The sequence below is a fragment of the Triturus cristatus genome, chromosome 7, assembly GCF_964204655.1.
Source record: "Triturus cristatus chromosome 7, aTriCri1.1, whole genome shotgun sequence".
Taxonomy (NCBI): Eukaryota; Metazoa; Chordata; class Amphibia; order Caudata; family Salamandridae; genus Triturus; species Triturus cristatus.
This window is the reverse complement of record NC_140590.1, coordinates 1,650,029,301-1,650,054,532: the sequence shown is the minus strand read 5'-3', so window position 1 is coordinate 1,650,054,532 and position 25,232 is coordinate 1,650,029,301. Positions and strand designations below refer to the sequence as shown.

Here is a 25,232-nt window from a genome sequence, read left to right as displayed (position 1 = left end):
CTATCTGGAGCGCACACGCTCTTTCAGAAAGTCTACAACTATTTATCGCCTACAGTGCACCACGGAAGGGGTTACCGCTCGCCAAGAGTGGCATTTCCCGCTGGATCTCCAGTGCAATTCAGTACTGTCATCAGGCTGCGGGCAAACCTTTGGATAAAAGGGCCCGGGCGCATTCTACGAGAGCGATGGCGTCTTCAGTGGCTCTTTGCTGGAGTGGCGATCAAGGACATTTGCAGGGCAGCAACGTGGAGCAGTGTACACACCTTCACGAAGCACTACTGCCTGGTATCGGTGGGACGAGCTGACGCTGCTGTTGGTCAAGCAGTCCTCCGGAATCTTTTTCAATGAGAGGTGAGCTTTCCCTACAATCCCTCCATCCTGGTAAGCACATTTGGTTTCAGTAATGGTTGTTTTATCATGTACACTGAGATGATTTTGTAAAGCCATGTATTTACCGAAATGTGCTTGTCGTGATCTACTGCTTGCTATTCTGATACAAAGCATGAGAATCTATGAAAGTTCCAATACTGGGGTAAGAAAACAAGTTACTTACCTGTAACTTTGGTTCCCCAGTATTGGTAACTTTCATAGATTCTCATGCGCTCATCCACCTCCCCTGGGAAAGCTCTGCCGGTTTACTAAGGTAGTGGCTGTTGGCACAACGGCTACGAAAATCTGAGGCTCTGAGCTCTCTCAGGAAGGTTCCAGAGGGTGAGGCTGTGCTGATTGGCCCTGGCAAAAGTTTGGGCTCTTTTACACAAAGAGGGTGATATACTACAAAATGAGATGAGGCCTAGGCCTATTTTTCTCTTTTGTTTCTATGGATTATACATATATATATATATATATATATATATATTTTTGTTACCGAGGCTCCCATTCCGACGACGGGGAATGATACAAAGCATGAGAATCTATGAAAGTTACCAATACTGGGGAACCAAAGTTACAGGTAAGTAACTTGTTTTCTTCTCGGGTTTTGGAAGGAAAGGGACGTTTTTCACCAGTTTGAAACATTTGTGACTTTAGCTAGATAAAGGGGATTACAGATTACTGAAATGGATGTTGCAGGAAATTTGATTTGGGTGGAGTGACAACCCACCTCAGAATAATCGCAGCTTCTCAGTGAACCCTAGGCCACTAAATGAACCTGAGATTAATCCCTGTCAGCTATGGCACAGAGCAGTCTGGCATCACATGGAGGTAATGTGTTTTGATGCAGCATCAAAATGGATACGGTCACAACACAAATTAACAATCCAAAACCTAACTGAAGAGTAAAAATGTTTAAACTAAATGACTCCTCAAATTAGAGCTGGCGATATTCAAGTAAAAAAATAAAAGGGACACTGCCATTTAGTGGTTGCAGGGGACTAGGATGTAGGTGCAGTTTGAGGCCGAGTATGATGGCGCCCCAGGCAGATTCACAACTGGGTTTGTCTTGGTCTAAGATTTTACCTTCTGACTTGTACTCTAGGTCCTAACTACAGGAGTACACTTCTAAAGCCCTTCCGGGAAGGTGCTAAGACTCGTAGGGCATCGATAGCTGATGGCAGGCTCCAGCCCAAGTGCCATTAGTCAGTCACTTACAGGGGGAAACTCTTGCTGCTTGTTTACCTGTAGCCATACAGGAGGTCACTCAGCTGACCCTTGGAGTTCACTTCTTTGTTCAGGTTACAAGAGATTACTTCAGGACTCCTCTTGTCAGCAGGTGTAGAAAGTGTTTGAGGAAGGCTGGGTGAGGTCTATGTAGGATTGACAAGCTTTTGGGCAAACACTCCTTTGACCAAGTAAATCTTTCCAGTCCTAACCTACTTACCTTGCAGTAGGTGGTGTTTGATTTACTGCAATGTCTGGGTAAATCTGAGATGGTGACAGTCTTGGATGTTATGAGCTTAACTCTGGCTCTAGGGTTGGTGGTGAGAGTGGGGAGAAAACCATGGTACTCCTAATGTGCTCACAACTGAAAGGGGGGGGGGCAGTACTGCTGGGATACTGTGTAGTTGTGTACTTGCTTTTGCCAGGGGTGGCACATAGGCTGTGGCGACGTTTGGTACAATGATCCCCCCACCTGGATCTGAAGTTCAGTTGCTGGACTGATTCCTGGGTTTTCCCATCCCTCCTGGCCCACTAGCCATGGTTACACAAATTAAGTTGCTTTCGTGGAATGTACAGGGCCTCTTCTCCCCTTCCACAAGAGTTAGTGTGTTCTAATTGAAATAATGGGGAGGGCATGTTGCGTTCCTCCAGGAGACCCGTCTTATGGAGATTAAAGTCTGCACCCTTCAGGGGCACTGTCTAGGCTAACTCTGCTGCTTCTGTCTTTTCACGGGGTGCTCTTATTTGGATCCGGCCTGGGGTCCCTTTCTGCTTGCATAGTGTTTAGACACTGTTGGACGATATGTCTGAATAGCAGGGATGAAGCCCTCTTAAATATTTATGCACCAAACCTGGATCAGTCCTTTATCTTTGCCAGCTTGGTGCCCTTGCATCACTTAGGGTGCCCTATTGGAGACTGTTTGGGGGGCGACTTTAAATGTGTTGGATTAGAATTGATAGGAGTCTCCTGCCCTTGCGTGGTGCGTCCGTTGGCAGTCCACTTGTAATCCGGACATTAGTATGTGATAGTTGTCCGGTTCGACACCCCGAGGTTTGTGTGTACTCCTACCGCTCTAGACTGCATGATCTTGGTGTTCAACTCTTTACATGTAGGACACTTGGTGGTAGGGCCACAGTATTTGGAGAACTTATTCTGATAACATTCCCCCATGCTGGACAAGTTTCGGTTATTCTCATCTAGTCCTAGTGTCCACCTGGTGCTTGGATCCAGCACTTTTGGGTGATCAAGTCTGAGTCTTAATGGGGAGCATCTTTCTTGGTAGCCGTACTGGACTGAATGCTGATTAAGCTCCATCTGTAGGGATGGAATGGGAGGCTATTAAGATCATCATTTAGTGGTATTGTATCTCTAGAGCGACGGTTTGCACTCAGTTGCTCTGGGATTATCAGCAGTAGGAGGCGGTGTTAGATGGTCTTTTGAATGGATAGGAAAGGACTTTGGATAGGAGGGGCGCTCGCTGGAGCACGAGAAACTGTTTGAGCTAGTGGAGAGCCTTCGCTACTTTAATTGTAAGACGTATGAAACTAGGGCCCATGCGTAATGGGATGCTGCCATGGCTTTTGCAGGATGTCTGGGGCAGTCGCACAATTCTCCAGCTCCATGGTTTCTTTGGGCACTAGGGTTTGACACAGGATATCAATTAGATGTTGGTGCAGTATTATCTTTAACAGTACTCCTCTGGGTTGCAAGTTGTGTGAAATATGGACCTATATTGCATATGCATCTATAGTGTCCATCAAGTTTGCAGTGGCTGATCAACTGGGTGCAGATCTCGCTGAGCAGGAGATCCGGGGAGCGATCAAGGAAATGGTGAGGTGTAAGGTTCCTTGGCTAGATGGGGTTCAAATAGAACTTTACGCGGCCTTTGTGTTGGACCATGTTCTTATACTAGTGGTGCTTTTCAATGATTTCCCCAGCAGTATGGCAACCTTACTCCCTCACTGCAAGTGGTTATTGTCACTCCCAAAGAAGGATAAGAACCCTCTTCTTGATTCTTACCACACCCATCCATGCAGATTACAAGATCCTGTGTAAATATTGTCTACTTGTTTACTTTATTTCACATACGCTTTCTAGTTCATCCTGACCAGACTGGCTTCAGTCCTACCCATGGCACTATGCCTAGCATCCAGCAATTGTTCCTGCTGATAACTAGTGCCTGCGGTGGCAGCTGCTCCTGATGTTATCGCTAATATGAGGAAGGCGTGGCTCGACTCACTCCACTGGGAACTGTATGGAGGCTTACAGCCACATCCTTGGAGTGTTGGGTGCACCCCATAATTGCACCTAGAGGATGGTTTGTCCCCAGGGAAAGCCAGGGGCAAATCCACAAGAAAAACCATAGTAGGAAAATAGCAGTTTTTCACATGGTCACTCCCACTTTTTGCTCACTGGTACTGATGCTTTTTGATGGAAGTGCACTTGGTCCCTGCCAACCAGGCCCAAGTGCCAAGTCTCTTTCCCTAAAACTAAGTAACCCCTATTGGCAAGTACTTTAGAAGCCTTGTATGTACCTCTTACCCAGAAAGAGGGTCCCTAAAGGCTGCAGCATGAACTAGAACTTGCTAAGCCAAGAAGCCTTTCTGCGGTGCTAAAATTAAACAAGATTTGGAGGAATTTTGGATGTACTACACCTCAATTGACTTCTTGTTTGTGTGCGCAGTCTGTTAGACGATACCATTTATATTAATATATGTGGCACTGGAGAAATATCCTGCTGGCATGAGTTAATGTTGGACATTAATTTGACACGTACATCCATTCCTGTGAATTGTTACGAGCGTTTTTACTGTGTCCTCCTTTTCTATTGATGGTGCTATCGTGTATGAATTACTGACGTATAGATTCATGTTGACCGATAAAATAAAAAAATAAGGCACTGGACATAGCTCATGCACATAGACATAACCTAACTTGTGCCAACGATGGGTGAGAAGAGATTAGTGGGGAAAATGGCAACATTGGCTTTAGATCGGCAACAAAGATTATGCATTAGGGAATCCACAACTGACACAAATTTCTTTGGGAATAGTGAATGTGACCGTACCAATGAAGTTCAAGCAAACCGTAGATTCTATTTAGATGAAGCAGATCCTGTTTTTCCCCGGAGTTGATTACATTTGCGGGAAAGTGTAATTTATAGGTCTCACAAGAGATGGTATGGAACATGTTATATAAAATTGATACTTGTATAGCGCACTACTCGCCCACAAGGGTCTCAAGGCGCTTGTACGAATACCGCTGTGGAACCCATCCTGGCTTTCCCTGTGAGGCGTCCACTCCTGGGCACCCCCAAGGTGGAGGCCAGGCATCCTTAGCGTTGTGGGGGCCGTTGTGGAGATTAAGCAAGGTATTGCCCAGAGTTGCAGAGTGGGACTCCATGATTGGAATAGGCACCGAGGCGAGAATTGTCAGGTCCGTGGAATTTTTGAGCCCAAGACCCGCCGAGGCGGGGAATTGAACCCTGGTCCCGGGCTAGATCTCTGCAACAGGGTCTGCCGCTCTAATCATTGAGCCACACTTCTCCACTCTATATGGGGATAGTTTTTACAAAGATTTATCGTGGGACGAATTGACTATTTAACAAGGACTCGTGCACAAAAAGAGGTGCTATTGAGATTGTAGGTGACATATTTGGTGCTAAAATACCATCTGTAGGAGTGATACTCCTCCAGATTAAATTGCTTTCTACTGTAGTTGACACATTGTATACTAGTACAGCTGGGGCATTTATAATTATAGATACAGAAATGGTTGCAATCATATCCATGGCTTTGCAGAATTGATTTGCATTAGACTTTCTTTTTGCAAAAGGTGTAGTCTGCTAGATAAAAGTTCAAATGTTTTACTTGCATTTCAGACTAGTGTAAGGACTCTGTATATTAGCAACATCAATTATTTAAAGAGACTTGAAAGGGTTAACCGTAACAGGTGATTGGGAAACAGGAAATTGATTTTCTGCTATAGGCAGATGGTTTGGAAACCTAGGTAGTGGAATTTTGGACGCATTTTGAAACCATTGGTGATCACTCTTTGTATCCCTTGTAATTTACAATAAAAAATAATCCACAAATTATAATCCACCTGTGATAATATTTGAAGCATTTAGTGTCCTGTCAACCTACTTCAAGAGCTCAGCTTATTTCCCGAATGTGACTCCAGCTATTAAAAAGCTGGTGGCAGAACATACAATTGCACCAGCACACTGTATTGCATATCTTGTTGCTCTCCATTCTACACATTTTCAGGACATGTACCTTGCCCACTAGAGTGCTCACAGATTGTAGAAACAATATGCAAACATCTGCCAACACTGACAGCACCAATTTCCGAACTAGTATGAGAACAATCGCACACAGTCACAGAATTTATATAGAACTAGAAGTTCTAGCGTACATTTTGTTCAGACACCAGGTCTTCTAAAGACCTACTTTTTTTACGGCTGCATTTATTCCCATGGGTTGACAGCCTCATGCCTGGTTATCAACAAGCCCCACAGTGTTTGTTAATCTGTCAAGACGCTGGCCACAGGCAGTTTTACAACATCAACACCAAAAGCAGTGGGAAGTCAAATGGGACGATGTCTCGGTAAGTGGTGAGCGGTTCAAAGGTGTCACAAACAAATCTGTTTTGTTGGTATTTTGTGCCACATGTTCAATTTTGCAGTAAAAAATGGGGATGGGCGGATTTCCTGAAATCTCGCAGCCTCTTTATTTGGGTATATTAGGAAAGTGGCGGCTTATGCTCCGATAAGTCAGATTTGTTGCCCCTCGTTACTACTACCAGCTGTGATAGCTTTTTTTTTGTGTGGGTGAGTTGGCTCTTGTCCAGTTGTACCTTGCATCCTTGGCGTGGTTCTCCCCTAACTTTTTGCCTTCAAACCTCTACTTTTTTGGGCAGCTCAGCTTTTGTGGCTCTTTCTATTGTGGTGCATGTTGATGCTGTTATTGCCACTGACTTTATCTCTATTTTAACAGAATACTGCTGTCCTGTTTGGGTTAAACCTTCCAGTGCTTTGGTATGATTGTGTACACGTGTCATCTGATGGAATTTTGCCCCATTCAAAATCTATCTGTAAATTTAAGCCCACACATTGAACTGTACATTAAGCTTTCAGAAAATTTCACTACAATCGCAGCAATGTCTTGCACAGAATTTCCCCCCCCCAAAAAAAACTTGATAGTGAATTGAGTAATCGTGAGATGGAGGTTGCTTGAAAAGAGGTTTAGAACCTGGTGAAGTAACTTTCCCTGGGCACAGCCTATAAGGTAAGATGCCTTGAACAACTGCCCATACCTTAATGTCTCTGGCATACTTGAAGATTCACCAATGTTCGAATTAACTATGCATTCAAAAGCTACATAATGAGTCACTGAAAAGATACTGGTAACTTTTGGGAGGCATAAACCACTGCTGCCACCTACTCCTTATTTATTATTGTGGCTTCTTATGCTCCAACTTAGTCAGGTGTGTTGCACCCCTCATGACTACTAGCAGTGAAGACACGTTCGTTTTATTTTTTTGGGGGGGGGGTTGGGTTTGGTTCTTAGCCTGTTGGGACATGGCATCCTAGGTCTGGCTCTCCCCTGACTTTTTGTCGTCAACCCTCCTGTTTTTGGTGTCTCCAGTCTGTATTTGGTGGCTCTTTCTATTATGGTGCTTTTCTTTTGATCGGCATGTTGACTCGGTCATTGCTATGAACTGTACCTCTAACAGAATAAAGCTGTCATGCTTCAGAGCTAAGCCTTCCAATGTTTGTCTAACATACAAGCGTATGTGTTGAAAGTTTTAATAAAAATATTTTTTTAAAGACTGCTTAGTCATATGGTCTTGGAGAGTGGTGATAATGTCTAGTAAGGTGTTGGGTGTCTTTAATCCACTTTAACACATGTTCGTAAGGATCCTGGGTAAGGCCTTTTCAATGATTCATGTGTACTTGTTTCATCTTATGGAATTTTGCCCTCATTCAAAATCTGCATATGCAAGTCCACATATTGAACTGTACATATGTTTCAGAAACAGCTACTCATCACTGAAATGCCTTGCCCAGGGTTCTAAAAAATTGCGAACATGACCGTGGCCAGAGCAACAGCACAAGGTAGTGGTATCCTGAAGAGGATAACAAACTAGCGAAAGATCACTTTCCTCGTGGGCAGCAGAGAAGGTTGGATGCCTGAGCAACTGACCATGCCTCAATACCTCTGACATAGTTGAAGCTTCAGCAATGTCTGAATTGGAACTGTAAATTCAAAAGCTATACAACTAGCCAATGCAAAGAGGCTGGTGTTAGCTTTTGTAAGGCATAGGTACCTGCAGACACCTACTCTTTATTTGGGGATATTATAATTCTTGACTGACTTGTATTCCTTGTAGTCTGGTGTTTCTCCTACATTACTACTACCATCTGTGATGGTTTGTGTTTTGTTGGAGGGGGGCACAGGGTTGGAGCATTGCCTGGTAGACCTGGCATCTTTGGTGTGGTTCTCCCCTAACTCTTTGCCTTCAAACCTCCTGTTTTTGGCGGCACGCTATTAGTCGTCTCTTCCAATTGTGGTGCATTTCTTATGATGGGCATGTTAATGCTGTTGTTGCTACTAACTGTACCTCTGAGATACTGCTGTCCTGTCTTAGTTAAGCCTGTCGAGGTATATAATCATGCACACATTGGTTTGTTTTATCTATTTTAAGACCTATGAGTAAGGATCCTGGGTAATTAAATTGTATATGATGTATGTGTAGGAGAGTAGGGTCTGCTTTCTATGTGCACCCCCACTTTTTGCTTTTGCTTTACTGGTTTTCGACTTAGATGTGGCTGTGGGCCTGCTCATCAGACCCACAGCCCTGCTGTTCTCTCTAAACTGACACCATGTACTTTAGGTGCATAACCCAATTGGATAGGATCACCTTATTGGCCCCTGTACAGTGTACCTTAGGTACCCAGGGCATGGGTGTACCCTAGGCCTACCAGGGGCTGCAGCATGTATTATGCCACCCCTGGCCTGCCATTATGACACAACTGGCTGATCACTCAGCTGGGGCAAGGTCGTGTAATCACCCCTTGTTTAGGTGTAGTATTCCTATACCTACTTTATATATAGACACGTTTACCTATCAGCCACTCCTATGGCAGGCCTTAACAATCCTGGAGGCAGAGTGTTTGGTAACATGTGAGATGGTGCTCTAGCATGAGCTGAGCCTGTCTGCAGCTTTCGGAACCATGTCCTTATAGCTGTTCTATGATATAGCCTACCATATACTCTTAAAGTGCCTTATAATCTTAAATGATTATGGTAACTATGGTTTGGTTTTATCAAAACATGTTGTGTAAGGTGTCGAACACTGTGGAATAATACCCCCATCCCATTTCTGGTGATGAGGATATTATCCCTCCCTTCTAGAGGGAGAAGACATGTTGTAACCTACTTACCCGGTTAAAGTTAACCAGAGCCCCAGCATCACAAAATGGATGCTGCTGCCACAGACACAAGTCTGACCTCCTGCTGCTGGGAGTCCTTCCAGCGAGGGAGGCTTGGACAATAGGTTTCCTGCCTTGGGAGGTGCGAGCACCACCCCAGACAGGAGTTAGTGTATTGGGGCAGGTAGGGATGAATGAAACTAGACATTGCCTGGGGCACACAAGGTGTCCCTTGCATAGTCCAGGTCAAACCGGCGCTGGGGCACTCCAGCCCCAGCTCTGGCGCGAAACTGGACAAAGGAGGGGGTGTAACCACTCCCCCTCCTGGTCCCACCCATAGGAGGGACCTTGCAGGTAGCCCAGCCCACTAGCCCAGTATATTAGTAGCTAGTTGGGCCCTGCTGAAATTAGATTAACCTGAATCTGCAACTTGAACAGAAACTCTGGACCTTCGACATTTGATCTCAGGAAGAAGACTGAAGAAATCTCCCTTTTAGCCAAGGAGTGACCACCCTGGGCAACCAGGCACCATCCAGTGACCGCTGCTTGCTTTGCGACTGATCCTACGAGGGATGACTGCAGAGACTGACCAGCACCGAGACTTCCAGACACTTCTGACCCAGATCCACATCTCCAGCGAAGCTGAGACCCGTGGAGGCGACTAGGGACGTGGGACCGGCGACTTGGGAAAAGTGGCTAGTAACTGACTGGCGCGACTGAGGCTTCCTCGAGGCTGTGCTTGAGGAATTGAGAAGCCCCCATCCCGAGCACCATCTGCAAAGAAGACCAGCTCCCCACACTTCACGTGTTCTGCGTGGGGCCCTTCTGCACCTGTGTTGCTCGACGTGTTGTCCGGTTGCTGGCCCGCTGGCTAGTAGCCTCTGCGACGACGAACCTTTGATTTCATCTTGCTGGTCCGGCTCCTCCAGACTGGCACCCGCTCCTCTGTGAAAGAGAAGCACCCCAGACCTTCCTGGTCTGCCCAAGAAGCAAGTCCATCCTGCGTGGGTTCAGTTTGCCAAGGCTTGTTGGGTCCTGACTCAACATCGACGCCGCCGACAGCAAGAGCCTTCGTGGGACAGCTCACCTCCTGGTCCTGGTCGTCCTCGACGCCTCCTGGTCCCCGTGACTGCTGCGACAAGCTCCACCTTCACGCCTGCAACTGCACGACATCGCCTGGTTCCTTCCTGGTTCCTCGTAGTCACTGGCTAGTGACCCAGACTCTGTCCCCTCTGCTTGCCGGTATCCTTCATTCTTGATCCCCACCGGACACTGCACTGACTGCCTGTCAGCAACTTTCCTTCAGGCATCCATAGAAGTCCATGACGAAACCCGACGCAAGTTCACACCTATGCACCCGCAGCCCGTGGGCTAGGTAACTTGAGTACTTCGGTGCTCACATGGGTATTGACTATCCTAGAGTCTAGTTTCCGAGTCTCCACTTTCTAGCTATACCAGAAGTGTCCTAAAACTGCTATTTTCTAACTGCTAGTAATTCTATCGACTTTTACGCATTACGCGTGAGTGTTTCCACTCTGCAGCTGAATCTCGTGGGCCTCCCACTTCCTAACCTTGGGTAGTACAGTGTAGCCCCAGCGATGGCCTAGGCCTATTCCATTTCCGTGACAGTGGTCCTTATACCACTTACTTAGTATATGGTTTGCGTGGCCCCTAGGGCCTAACTGTATTACTTACCTGTGTGATTTAATGTATGCTTAAATAATCTTATGTTGTACTTGCCTCTAATCTCAAAGAGTGCTGAGGGTTTTACTATAATAAATACATCTATTTGTATATATATTTGTTGTGGTGTCCTTTCATTTGGTATTCAAGGGGTTACATATGGTATCACAGCTGGCTTCACATGCCATTCAGAGTTTAGCCTAAGACTGCTCTTGTCCATGCTACCACTAGGATAGCTGGTCTATAAGGTTGACTTTACAACCAATCACCATAAGGGTTGTTTGGACTGATACAAGGTGTACACTAGAACTAGTGACATCATATATCATGCTAACTTCTCAGTATGTTACTTGAGCCATCATATGGAATTTTGCCCACATTTGAAATCTGAATTTTATTAGTCAATCTGCAAATTCAAGTGCACATTTGAACTGTACGTTAAGGTTTAAGAAAATGTCCCTCAAATCACTGACACATCTTGCACAGGGTTCCAAATCATTGATGAAATGACGGTGGATAGGTGGACAGTGAAAATTAGAGGTAGCCTGAAAAGAGGTTAAACTGGTGAATGATCCCTTTCCCTGAGGGCAGTCTAGAAAGTAGGACATCTTGAGCAATTGCCCATGTCTTAATACTTCAGGCATACTTGAAGATTTCATCAGTCAAAATTGGAACTGTAAATTCAAAAGCTAAATGACAAGCCTCTGCAAGGAGGCAGGTGTTCGCATTTTGGAGGCACAGGCACCTGCCACCTACTGTTATTTGGGTATATTATGAAAATTCTTGACTTCTCATATTCCTAGATGTGTTGACCCTTCATTACTACTACCAGCTGTTAAAGCCTGTTTTTTGTTGTTCTTGGCCTGTTAGAACTGGCATCTTTGGCATGGTAACCTTCTGCCTTCAACACTCCTATTTTTAGTGGCTCCGTTTTCTGCAGGTTCCTGTTTGTTTGACGCCTTCCTCTATTGTGGTGCATTTATTTCGATGGACATCTTAATGCTGTAATTGCCACTAACTGTAAATTTATGTTAACAGAGTACTGTTGTCTCGTCTCTCATCCTATCAGACATGGTGTTGCATGTTTTTAAGCCACTTCAAGACACATATTCGTACAGATCCTGGGTAAGAACTTTTCGATTCATGTGTACCTTTTTCACGTTAGTGAATTTTTCCCCCGTTCAAAATCTGAATTTTAGTACTAATTATCTGCAAATTCAAGCCCACATATTGAGTTGTACCTTAAATGTTCAGAAAATTACACAACTCACTAACCTCTTATCCAGGGGTCCCAAAAAGTGAGAAGACGGTGGGTAGAGTGACGGTGAGAGCTACGGGTTGCCTGAAAGAGGTTAAGAAATTTGTGAAAGATCAATTTCCTTGAGCAACTGCTCCTTCCTTAGGACCCAGCTCACCACGGCAGACACTCAAAACCATGAAGAGCATTTACTCCAGAGCACACTCTGACCCTTACCCGCACCACATCTTCCACAGAGCCAGCACTTCCATCACCCAGAATTACACTGCACCATCAACTGCTCCTTTGAGACTGCCACCTTCGCCGATGACTGCAAAAATGGAAATTAACCCCCTGCTAAATAAACCATTCACTGACCCAACAGCCCTCAAGCATTTCAGACCCATCTCCCTGCTCCCATTCCCAGCAAAGGTCCTCGAAGGACATCAACGCCAAACTCTCAGTTCATCGAACCCAACCACATCTTGGGCTCCTCGCAATACAGCTTTGAGCACTGAGCCCGCCCTCCTCACTGCCACTGACACCCGCTGCCTCCTCAATCGGGGACAAACAGACTTCATCCTCCTGGACCTCTAAGCAGCCTTTGACATGTCTCTCACTGCACCCTAAGCATGAGACTCCACAACGCTCGCCTCTGTGACAAAGCACTGGACTGGTTCCATTCCCCTCCTCCCTGGGAGACACTGTGTCAGACTACCACCCACAGAGATCAGCTGCAGAGGCCCCCAGGCTCCTACCTGAGCCCCACCCTCTTCAAAGTCTAAGTGGCCCCACTTGCAGCCATAGCTTGAACCACAGACTCTACATACACTCCTGACACCCACTTGACCCTCTCCCTCACTAAAGAGCCCACAATTCCCAGAAGAACTTCCATGATGCCGTTGCTACCTGGGTGAGAGACCACTGCATCGAACTAGACTCTCACAAGACCGAAGTCCTCATCCTGGGGCCCAACACCTCTCCCTGGGAAGACTCCTGGTGGCTCTCTGCATTAGGAACCCCCCACACCAATGGGAGGCAGAGACACCAGCTACTACCCACTTTTTATTTGAGTATATTCTAATGGTTAATGGCCTCCTATATTCCAAGGTAGTCAAGTGGATTGCCTAGTCCTTACTACTGCCAGCTGTTAATCTATCAGGGGAATTATATAAGTGCACTACTCACCCGTGAGTTTCTCAAGGTGCTGGGGGGGGGGTCAGTTCCGTATCAGTCGAAGAGCCAGGTCTTCAGCGCCTTCCTGAAGGTGTTCAGGGAGGGGGCACGGAAGAAATGGATCCAGCTGTGATGGCTTGTTTGTCTTGGACGTGTAAGGAGTTTGGTTCTTTGCCTGTTAGACCTCGTCTTTGGTATGGTTCTCCCCTACCTTTTAGCCTTCAACCATACTGTATGTGGCGGGGCTCTGTATGTGGCGGGGCTCTGTATGTGGCGGGGCTCTGTATGTGGCGGGGCTCTGTATGTGGCGGGGCTCTGTATGTGGCAGCTTACTTTATGGCTGTTGATGCCACTAACTGAACTAATGTTAACAGAATACTGCTGTCCTGAATTAATTCTGCCAGCGCTAATGGTTTTGTACACTTTGGTTTTTTTATGTTGCAAAAATATAATATTTATTTAAAAAATCTTTTAGTCTAGTTGAATGGTGTTCCCATCTGACAAGGTGTTGATAGTCTTTAAACTGCTTTAAGACATATATTCAGAAGGATCCTGGATAAGGTCTTTGGTATGATTCATGTGTACTTGTATCTTACGGATTTTAAACCCAAAGCGATTTTTGAGTGACATTTTCTAAGTCTTGCCCAGGTTCCCAAAAATTGATAACTTGACAGTGGATAGAGTGACGGTGACAGAGAGAGGTAGAGGTAGCCTGAAATGAGGCGAAGAGACTGGTAATAGATCACTTTCCCTGGGGGCAGCCTAAAGGGTAGAACACCTTGAGCAACTGCCCATGCCTTAGTGTACTTGAAGCTTCACCGATGTCAGAATTGGTACTGGAAATTTAAAAGCTATACGAGTAGCCACTGCAATGAGGCTGGTGTTAGCTTTTGGGACGCATAGACACAGGCCCCCACCTACTCTTTGTTTGGGTTCATTATGGTAGTTCTAGATGACTTGTATTCCAATGTAGTCAGATGTGTTGCCCCTTCATTACTGCTATCAGCTATGATGGCTTGCTTTGTTTTGTGGGTCGGGGTGTAGGAGTGTTAGCGATTTGCCTGCTACACTTTATCTCTGACGTGGTTCTACCCTAACTTTTTACCTTCAATCTTCCTGTTTTTGGTGGGTGTTTGCCGGCTCAGCATTTGCCGGCTCTTTCTATTGTGGTGCATTTCTTTTGGTTGACATTTTAATGCTGTAATTGCCACTAACTGAATCACTAATAGGGTAGTAGCATTCTGTTAACATGTCAAGAGTTAAGCATGCCAGAGCTTATGATCTTGTACACATTGGTTTGAAATGTGTTGAATTTTTTTTTTTTAAACCAATTTAGTCACATGCGCTTAGATAAAGGTGAACTAATCTATAAAGGTGTTGGGTGTTTTCAGTCCACTTTTAGACATAAATTTGTAAGGGACCAGAGTGAAGACGTTTTGATGGTTAATGTGTGCTCGCCATCTTACGGAATTTTCCCCCATTTGAAATCAAATTTCTTACACTATCTTCAAATTCAGCCCACATATTGAGTTGGACATTCTAACTTTCAGAAACAGTCACTCAAAAACCAGTGTAATGTCTTGCCCAGGGCCCAAAAAATTGATATGACCATGGGTAGAGGGGCAGTGAGATACAGGATGCCTGAAAAGAGGTGAAGAAACTTGTGAAAGATCATTTCCTCTGGAGGCATCCAAGAAGATAGGATGCCTTGAGCAACTGCCCATGCCTTAATACCTCCGGCGTGCTTGAAGCTTTAGCAATGTGAGGATTGGAACTGTAAATTCAAAAGCTTCATGACCAGCCACTGCAAGGAGGCTTGTTTGTTTTTGGGAAGCATTGACACCAAGAGCCACCTACTTTATATTTGGGTGTATTCTAATAGCTCTTGGCTTCTTATATTGCAAGGTATTCAGATGTTGCCCCTTCATTTCTACTACCAGCTGTGACGGCTTTTTTTTTTTTAGGTACGGTGGGCGAGGACGAGTTTGTTCTTGGCCTGTTACACTTTGTCATTTGGCATGGTTCTTCCCTGACCTTTGGCCCTCGACAATCTTGCTCTTGGCAGCTCTGCTTTTGGCGGCCTAGTGCTTGGCGTGCCTTGGAAGCTTTATTTGTTCATTTCTTTTGATGGGCATGTTGATGCATTATTGCCACTACCTGTACCGCCCTTTTTGATAGCTAACTTTGGCAGCTGACTGTTTCTCTGCTAACTTTTTGCCTTCAACCCTCCAGTGTTGGGCGGCTCTTTCTATTGTGATATATTTCTTTTGATTGACATCTTAATGTTGTTGTAGCCACTAACAAACACTTAATGGAGTACTGTTTGCCTGTCTCTGGGTTAAGCCTGTTGGTGCTTATGATCTTGAACACTGTGGTTTGTGTTGAAAATAATCAATAAAACAATATTTTTTTTAATAAGTTTCTTTAATCACATCGGCTTAGACCAGAGGTCTTCAAACTTTTTGATTGAGAGTCCCTGTCATTCTTTAGGCATAAGGACCCCCAGTTGACAATTTCTTGATACTAGAACTCGTCATAGATTACCATAAATTCTCCCCATGGGAATTATTTTTACAGGTGGGGTGTGGGGGGGGGAAGTATTACATAGTGTTAAGCAAACCATAGATATGTGGGTGAGTGTGGTTCAGTGTCAATAGCTTACCACACAGTTTCTGAAAAAATTACCTAAGAATGCACAATGTAACTTTCTTTTCACACACAACCTAATTTGATAAACTCATTCAGATAACACCTTTCTAAATTAATGTGATGGTTGTGCCTGTTTTTCTCCAGTTAACCAGTTTACCACCCAAAATAGCAATAAGCAATAAAAAGGTGACCAAGCCAGTTTGCAACAGGTTTTCTATTTTAGTAAATATTCAAGCTTTTGTGTGATCAAAGTCTTTTTTTGTTAAAATCACCAGATTATAAATTAGATGTGCACACAATTGCATATTTCCAGTGGTCCTGGGTATAATGGGTATAATGGCTATAAGGCATGGGCTGCAACTTTAGTGTAAGGCTTCTGAATAGAACAATTCTGTATTTCAGGAGATGCTGACGGCTTGGCTTTTAAAGCTGCATAGAACTGGAGGCTGCGGAACATCATTCATGGTAATTAAAACATACCATTTACAATCATTAATGATGAACTGTAAGGTCCAAGTGGGATGCTTTCTTTAATTCCAGGGTAGGAAGTGGTGCCTTAATCTTATTTCATTCTGTTTTTCTAAGTTTTTATTTTGAACATTACTAAAACAGACGCTTGTATTTTATCAAAAACTGACTCCTGGTTATATTTTGTTACTGTTGACTTCAGCCATGATTTGGGGGGGGTGTTGCATGGCCTTGAGTCTGAACATGGCGCAGGGTCAAAGATGTGACTAAAAACAGAATTCTTTACTTTTTTTTTAGGTCTTTCACTGTCTGGTAGCGACATATAAAATAATGGGCATCTTAGTTGGAAAATAAATATGGACAGTTAGTGGGAAATACACTGTAGTACATTATGAAACCTCTAGTAGTTAATGCATTGCAGAGGTTTGTGTGCAACCAAAGAGACAGAATTGCATCTTGGTCCAGTGGGTTATAGTAACTTGTATATTTTTAGTGCTACTAGGTCAGTCTGTGACAGTGTTGCAGGGATTCTGCTCCGTAACAGAACTATGCTTGGGACAATAGAACCTTGGCATATAGGACTGAGTTACCATGCCACAGTGGTGTCAGAGTCCAAATACCTATAGAATCTATGGTAGGGTAGGAGGGCAAGTGAAGTACAAGTGAATTTGTACCCCAGAGTATAACACACTCTACCCTGTCTGGGATCACAGTAACGGGGACACACCCTTTCACTCTCACTTGTCCGCAATAAGATAAACAAGAGACATGAAGGAAGTTTAGAATATATTTTTCAAATATCGTGCTATAAATTGCAGTATTAGTGCCATAATTGCAAAACAAATGCATACTAAAAGTACAGTTAGCATTGCCAAACTGTATACCATGAAAAGCCCTGTCATGTTAGAAGACAGAGAAGCATACCTCCCCTTCTACTGAAGCTAAATGATTGTCAAAGATCTCCTGGATTAGTAGCTGACCCCGTGCTTTAGCATACACAAATAGACGGTCTACGTCTTGGTTGACGCAGTGCTCTTGTCTAAAAAATAACACTCCAATTTGTTTTTTGGACCTCTGTGCTCCTCTATATGACCAGAAATGTGCCTTATAAACGGCTGCATTCTTGTGTTATGTCTAGGTGCTATTGCTTGACCAGAGAATATAACAAGGGACATTATTGTTAGACCTAGTCTATGGTGTGTAGACTAAATCCAAGGAAAAGAACAGAACACGAAAACCTATGCAGGTTCTGCCTGAAAATACAATGTAGCTCAAAAGCAAGCTTGTTTATTATAGTAACGTGTAAAAGAAAATGCGGCCTACTACATGCACAATTAGGCTAACTAAGGGAAAATTATAATGTGCCGTGCAGGAAACAAACGACACTCTCCCTTTGGTCAAGATAAACGCACAAAAGAGAATACCAAATTTAATATATATTGTTGGAAGGTAAACCTACTCGAAGCATAGGTATAATAATGGCATGGAATGAAAATTAAATGCAGAAAGTGTCAATTTGGAAGAATAGTGAAATTATGGTTATTTGGAGGAATCTATCGTGCAACTCAACAATTCGAAGGCCAAGGACTCTATTAAGGGGCCTGACTCCACGTGCGATGTTTGGTCTATTGCTCAAGCCATGACCTCTAATGAACAAACATGATCTGCGGTCTCAGCCGATGCTGAGACAGTTGTTGGGCAACCTGCATCAGTGTTAGTGGAGCCTGCATCCAGTTTTCCATGTGTTGATGCAAATGTTCCTCCATAGGTTTATGGCTCAAACCTTGCATTGTAAAGAAGTCGCAAGCCCAAAAACAGCGCAGAAAATGGGATGCTAAGGGACTCGTCAACAGCCCAAATCTGTGGTAGCAGGAATTTGCGAAGCCAGGCAAATGCCCATTCGAAGGGGCACCAGATACAATGGAACATGGGTTGCACATCGTAAACCAGGTCATTTGGGACCAATCAAGATCCAGTTCTTGTGGTAGTAACATTCCAAAGATCTGAAGCATACGCTCACGGAAGTGTTGGAGTCGTGCCAGTTTAGAGCATATATTGCAGAGAAGCTGGATGAGCATGCCACAAGTGATTTTTGATTTGATTTTTGATTTGTAAAGCGCGTAGCTACCCAAGGGCGTCCCAGCGCTGTCGTGAGTGAGGAATAACACCAACGGGAATCCTCTGAATACATTAGAAAAAATTATGTGGATAAAAGCCAAAAACGGTCTGGAAAGAAGTAATGAGGCAAGAGCCTAAACCTTGAAAACAAAAGTGAGGCCGGTCATCCTAGATGAACTAAAGATTTGATGCACTAGTGCTCTGAAATGCAGGGTAAGGTTTGGATTTAAAAATGACTATTTCTCAGTAAGTTCTACCCATCTGCAGTTTGAAGGTCTCGCAGGCAGATGTGAGCTACTTCTTGGAACAAGAAGGCTTTGAGTCTGCCCATATTGTTGAAATCTGCCTTCAAATATTGAATTGAAAAGGTAAAGAGCTCATTGTGGCCTTCATGTGGAGGGGGAAACAAGACGTTGCATAAAGTGAATAATTGGAAAACGGACAAAATATACATGACTCCAGCCCGCATTCCACAACAGTATTGATCGCTCACAAGAGGTAACTAGGATTCTCTTTAAATTACAAGCTGAATTCTGCGCTGAAGTGTTACAGGCGCCATGAATTTTAACTTGTTTACTTACAAGTGAATGTCCTGCAGTAGAGTCACGTTCTTCTCCAGTTATAAAAAAGGTAATTGTTGGCTTGTTCATGAAGATAAGTAGCGGGTAATGAGCATAGTTCATGTATGAAGCTCCTCCCAAGGGGTTCCTATATACCTATGGCCAAATGTTTTATGCAAGCTGTGAATTGAAATGTCGAGATGGGGAATTAAATAAACACTGTATAGTGCCCACACCACCTAAGGCGTCTTAGCTATAGTAAATGGGAGTTGTTTACATTTTTCTAAATGCAGCATTGTCGCTACTTCAATGGTCATTAGTTGTTTTTTGTGTGTTAAGTTAGAAGGTTAAACAAATCGGTACAGCTCGAGCAATGCCATGGAACTTGCCCATATTAATGTGTTTGCAGTGTCTAGCTAAACTGCATAATAGATCTAAGCTGACTTTGCCCAGGATATAAGGGTGAAATGTCATTCTGCACAATATCAATAACAGATGACACAATGTTCACATTGTAGATACGAGATGAAAACTTATACTATTGTTAACTGCTAGCACTTATTCCAAATTATCCTGGTCAATTTGTTTTAAACATTCAGCAGCTTCCATTTGTGATAGTTTTCAAATTTCATTATAAGTAGCATACATCTTAGAGTGTGGGGATTTAGGACCTGAAAGAAAACCGAATATTTATGTCCTCAGACATGAAAGAAATGTATAACTGCAGACAGTCTGGAATGTTTCAACCATTGCAGACTCATTTTACCCATCTAATAGGTGGTAACACTAGAATGTTCTGACGGGGATATTGGGGATCAGGTCAGCTTGATTTAAACCCTGGGGTGGAAGCAAGAAAACCAGCATGATAACCACACTTATCCACTGGACTTAACCATCTGCCCGGACTTAAAAATGAGGAATAAAAGGTAATATTCTGTACCATGCTATTCAATTGTTTTCCAGTATAATTTGATATAGTCTGCCATTTATCAAAGAAAACCACTGACAGAATAGTTTCTTTAATTTTTCTTTAATTTTCTATTTAATTTTTGCCAACCCCCAGACAAGCAGTTTGTTTCATTTAGGAAAATCGTTTGTGTGTGAATTTAAGTCTTGACATAAGGTTTCCGTGCGCTGAACCTGCTAGAACTTCATACACCCAATAGATTTCAAATCAATTGTGTCCTTCCAGTAATCATAACCTTTCAGGGTCAGCTGACTAACAAATGTAGTGGTATATATAAGTTTAGTTTGTCATATCCTGTGAAATATGTATACTTAGCTTTTTGTTTTTTGGAACTTGAGGGAGAGTTGGACAATGGTCCCATTGTGTATAATTAAAATGGGGTTTCTGTGCACAGTGATGTCCATAATGAAGGTAGCAGAACATCGCCACATAATTGGCAGAATTATGGTAAATGTCTTCTGATTCAAAAACCAGTATAATACTCAAATTTAGAAAGCATAGAATTCACAGTATCAACATCCCAGTCACTGAATGCAACCCCAGTACTATTACATCACCCATAGACAATTTGAACACACATGGTATCTGCAGGATCTCCGAAGGTCCAAATATATCAAAAGGAACTTTATTCCAAACAATTTCTCAGTCACTAGAATGGCTAAAATGTTAACGAGGACCAAGTCCCTTTTCATTTTATGTGATGATGAATGGGTGGCAAGCACCCGGTCGACCCTTTATGTAGCAGAATGTCCTGGGAGATAATGGTCGTTACTAAAAAGGGAAAAAAAATTGTCACAAATCCAATCCACAAACCAGAAAACCAAGGCAAGTATGATCCAGACATATATCCAAGGGGTGACTAGGTAAGTGTGTTTTTACCAAGAAATAAAAACACAAATCCATGCTGTAAAAAACCGAAAAGACCTTTATCAATATAATACCAGGAGGTACTTAGCTGGAAAACGGGAAGCTGTGACTCCGCATCAGGGCTATAAAAATCCAACTCGAAAGGATTTGCTAATGGTGGGTCATTATAAACAACATCCGTTGTAGAAGACTAGATAGAAGAAACAGTCAGCGAGTTAGGAAAATGGTCAGCAGAGGACTCTGCCTCCCCCTCCAGTCAGGGAGTATCTGTATCAGTGGTGCTCACGGGCTGCAATTGAAAGTCTTGTGTAAAGGAACGACTACGCTGTTTCGTACTTTGAAGAATTGGCCACATAGTGTAGTTTGACATGTTCAATAGAGTCAAAGCGTTTGTCTTTTTATCACCGAAGTGGTGGCAGAATCACTGTTTGCATTCCTTGGACACCAAGAACTGGAACAGGAGTATTGGTACATTGTTCCCAATTCCATTTCTGTGCCACCTTCTCTGGAACTAGATCTCCAATCTTTAAAAGCCAGCCGGAAACCAGAATTTGATCTGCAGCACTTGAAGAGTTCCTTAAGCAAGTGTTTGAGATTGTCATAAAAAGTTTATAAGTCGTGTAAGACAGCACAATGGTTATCTACGTCAAAGGTTGCAGCAGCTGCCCAAACATCTGGACCATCCATGTCTGGAACATACATCTTGATGGCAAAAAGCCCTTCGTACACGGTCCACCCACCCATAGATCTTTTAGGAAGGTTATTTAATGCTAGGTGAACCCCATAAAGTTGGTTCAACCAACCATGCTCTGAACCTAATACTCTAGCCATTAAGGACTGCTCTAAGTCGCAGTTTATTTTCTCCATAACTGAATTACCCTCTGGTCTATTTTGAGAAATAAAGTGCACTTGAACAGCTATGAACTTCATCAAATCACAGTACGCTTTAGAAGCAAATGTTAGACCATGGTCTGAATGGAATTCGCAGCAGGCATATATACCAATAAAGATTAAAAGTCTTTAATAACAGTTCATTTCATAAGGCTTTATTCAGTTCAAATATCAGCTGAGCGATGTGGCCACACCCAGAGGAAACTGGAGATGGAGCCTACTGCAACCAAAATATTTTTCAACGCAGTTTCTACATTCAATGGACCCCAATGATCCAAGTGAAAGGAGCCAAAGGCTGGTTATAAATGAAAAGATGTCCTTGGTGGACGAGACACAGGGTAACCATTGGTTTTTTGACAAATGTCACGAGTTAAAACATATTTTCTGGTCTGTTTGTATAAAACTCAACACCAATATCGCTGCTGTAAGAGCAAAATAGTGGCAGCCACTTCAGCATGAGTGGAAGCCACACCTTAGTGTGCTGCTATAATTAAATTCTATCTGCTTTGGGAATCACACGATCACCCACACCAGGAGTAGTTGCTAAAACACTTTGATCATTTAAGTGATAGGAATGTTTTGAAGGGAAGACCTTCAGTAAAGCTGTGCCATTTTTAAATGCATTTACTGCATCCAAGATATCATTATTGATACAAGTCTGTTACTGCTGCTATTTCTTTTTTACTTCTTTGATTTTCAAACGCATAAAGCAATATGTCTAATGGTTGTAGACACACTTCAAAGTTTTTGCATTGCATGATGATTCCATAAACCTAACCTTTGCAGTCAGGTTTTTCCTGTAGGAGAGTGTGATGGGCTAGCGGCAAATTGATGAATACATAATTCCATATCGCAGAGCATTTTACACTTGCATTGTACTTCTTTTCAGTCTGACATGGTACATAATCTTGCACTGTCACTAACTCTCATGTCACATCCCCACTGTTTCCATCTAGTGGAATACGCTTCCCGAGCCCTCCCTGCCATGGCATGCGAAGTAAGTCTGATATAGCCCCAATATTTTTTTAGGGCGTCCCTGCACTGGGAGAAGTGTATTAATAATCTGGTATCAGTTAAATTACTTGGGTATTCATTTATTTTAGATGCTAATGATATTACTTTTAGAACAATCCAAAAAATACTATTGGGTGTGTAACACCCACCCTCTGGCGTGGGATTTGAGGAAATAGTTGTTTGGGTGGCAGAGTGTATTAATGCTCGGGTATTGATTTAAATACTTAGGTATTCATTTATTTTAAATAGTTATGTAAATATTTATAATTGTTTTTAAATAAATCCTAAAAATGCTCTTGAGTGTGTGCCACCCTCCCTCTTGCATGGGATGTTTCTGGAATAGGGGTTTGGGTGGAGAATTTGAATACTGTTATTATTTTTAATAAGAGTAACAATTTTCAATCCATTAATAAATTATACATTTACATTTTTTTTACCTTGGAGAGATGTAATACCTATTTAATATTTTTAAAAAACTGTAAATAAAAAAACACACTTTTAGATGTGGGTAAAAGTATATTGAAATCATTTTTAAAAAGTTTAACTATATATACATATAACTTTTTTTTATTTAAAAACCTATTTAATAGTGCAATAAAATGCATGTAAAATTTCTAAAAACCATTAAAAAAATGTATTAACATATTGTAATTCATTTTTAAAAGTACTTTCCCAAGTTTTTCCCTTGAGTTCAATGGGAAAAATTATCCTTTACTCCTTTTTACCTTCAGGCTTCACATATGTGGTTGTGCGTCTGTTTCCACAGTCTGAGCATTGCGATCAAGATCAGAAGCAAGGAAGAGCTGTGGTCAGGTGAGTCAAATTACATTTTTTAAACAGATTATGGGTGGCATACTTTATTGTAAGTTGAGGGGAGGGAGGTAGTCGGATGCTTGGGAGGAGTAAGATGTATGCTTTGAATGTTTTAACCACTTCATTTCTCTGCCGCTAGCGGTTGTAGGCCCACTTGGGTTGAATGTTTTTTTTCCCTTTATTTTGAGAGAATAGGATTTTTTTTAAACCAACATGAGGAAAAACTATTTTTTCAAAACATTTTTGTAACATGTTTTTTAAAGCTTAGCATATGGTATTTATGGCACTGAAGACGTGTGGGATTGAGAACAAAATGTATGTATTTATTAGATTTTGGTGAAATTTTGAATTTTTTTTCCTGAAAGTTTTGTTCAAAGCAAACATTTTGACTATGTGCACCATTGGATTTTGGGACATTGCTTCGAAGAATATGGATCGAATACTATCGTCTGGACAGTGAATGGGATAAATTGAGGATTTGTTGTGGGTTTTTAAACTTTTTTTTTTTTCATTATTTTTATTCTTTCGGCTTTGCCTTTTTTAGACTACACAGTAATTTTTCCAACATTATGCCAATATGTGTCACTTAGTTTACAATGAGATTTGGGTACCTTTATGGGATGTGGATGTGTTACTTTGTATTATTGGAGTGCTCAAGACTCTTGCTGAAGTGTAGTTGTTATAAATCACCAAGAGTTGAAGAAAAGACAACTTCAGGTAAGAAGACCAACATTCCTTTAAAGTAATTTACAAAATGGCAAACTAATTACTTCCAAAAAATGCAAAACTAGCAAGTATGATAGATAGGTATTAGTCTTTTGTTAGAAATGTATGCGTGCAATGTTGTCTAGGTTGTCTGAAGCCAACATCATTTTTTATTTTTAAATTTTTTTTTTTTTTTTGAGCAGAGCAGAGAATCAAACAAAATAACAAAACATTGGTCGTCAGGGAGCAACAGCACTCATTTTTCCAAATGTAATGCACATATAGCATATATACATTTAAACCTACGTCCAACACCAATATCATATATGCAATTAAAACCTGGAATCCTACAGACCAAGATACACCAAAATACACACAAAAAAAAACACTAGTCCAGAACACCCTATTTTCATAAACATCAAGAAAGCAATTAATTACACCCTCCATATCTAAAGCTACCCTAAAGTGACTAGTGCCAGGTAATCGTCAAGAATACAAGTAAATCAGTTGGTTTATCAGTAGCTTTTTTTTTCCATTTACAAAATCTTGGCCTTATTACTTCTAAAGTGCAAACGTGCTAAAGTGCTAAAATTCCTGAAATACAGCCAAATTGTCAAAGAACTTCCAAACCACTGCAAACCTTTTTGTTGCGCCAATACGTTTAGCATATGCTTCCTCAAATCTCCTTATTCTTGCCATTTTGTTTACCCATTTTTGGTGAGATGGAGTCTCTTCCGACCTCCAATTTTCAAGGATTAGTGAGTGTGCTACTGTAGAGCAGATTGATATGCAAGTCTCTTCAGCTCTTATCAAATCTGGCTTAGCTTTGGAGAGTCCAAAAAGAGCCACTTCTGTCTCGGGGTTGATTATTTTTTTAATTGACTGGCTCATTGCAAAAGAAAATGTCTTTCCAAAAGGTCTCAATCTTCGGGCATGTATAAAATATGTGAAGCCAGTCTCCCTCGCCTTGGGAGAGACATTGAAAGCATTTATCTACTTCCGGATGACATTTGTTTAGCTTTTTCTGAGTATAATAGGCCAGCCATCAT

At 42.4% G+C, this 25,232-nt stretch overlaps 1 protein-coding gene across 1 annotated transcript in view; it reads left to right on the top strand.

Moving 5' to 3' along the window:
• The window catches only part of LOC146812629 (uncharacterized), a 314,705-nt gene that overhangs the window by 70,619 nt on the left and 218,854 nt on the right, over positions 1-25,232 (top strand). The window contains exon 9 of the mRNA XM_085615178.1: positions 23,397-23,478. Within this exon, the coding sequence (XP_085471304.1) occupies positions 23,397-23,478 (82 nt within the window). The remainder of the gene's footprint in view (positions 1-23,396; positions 23,479-25,232) is intronic.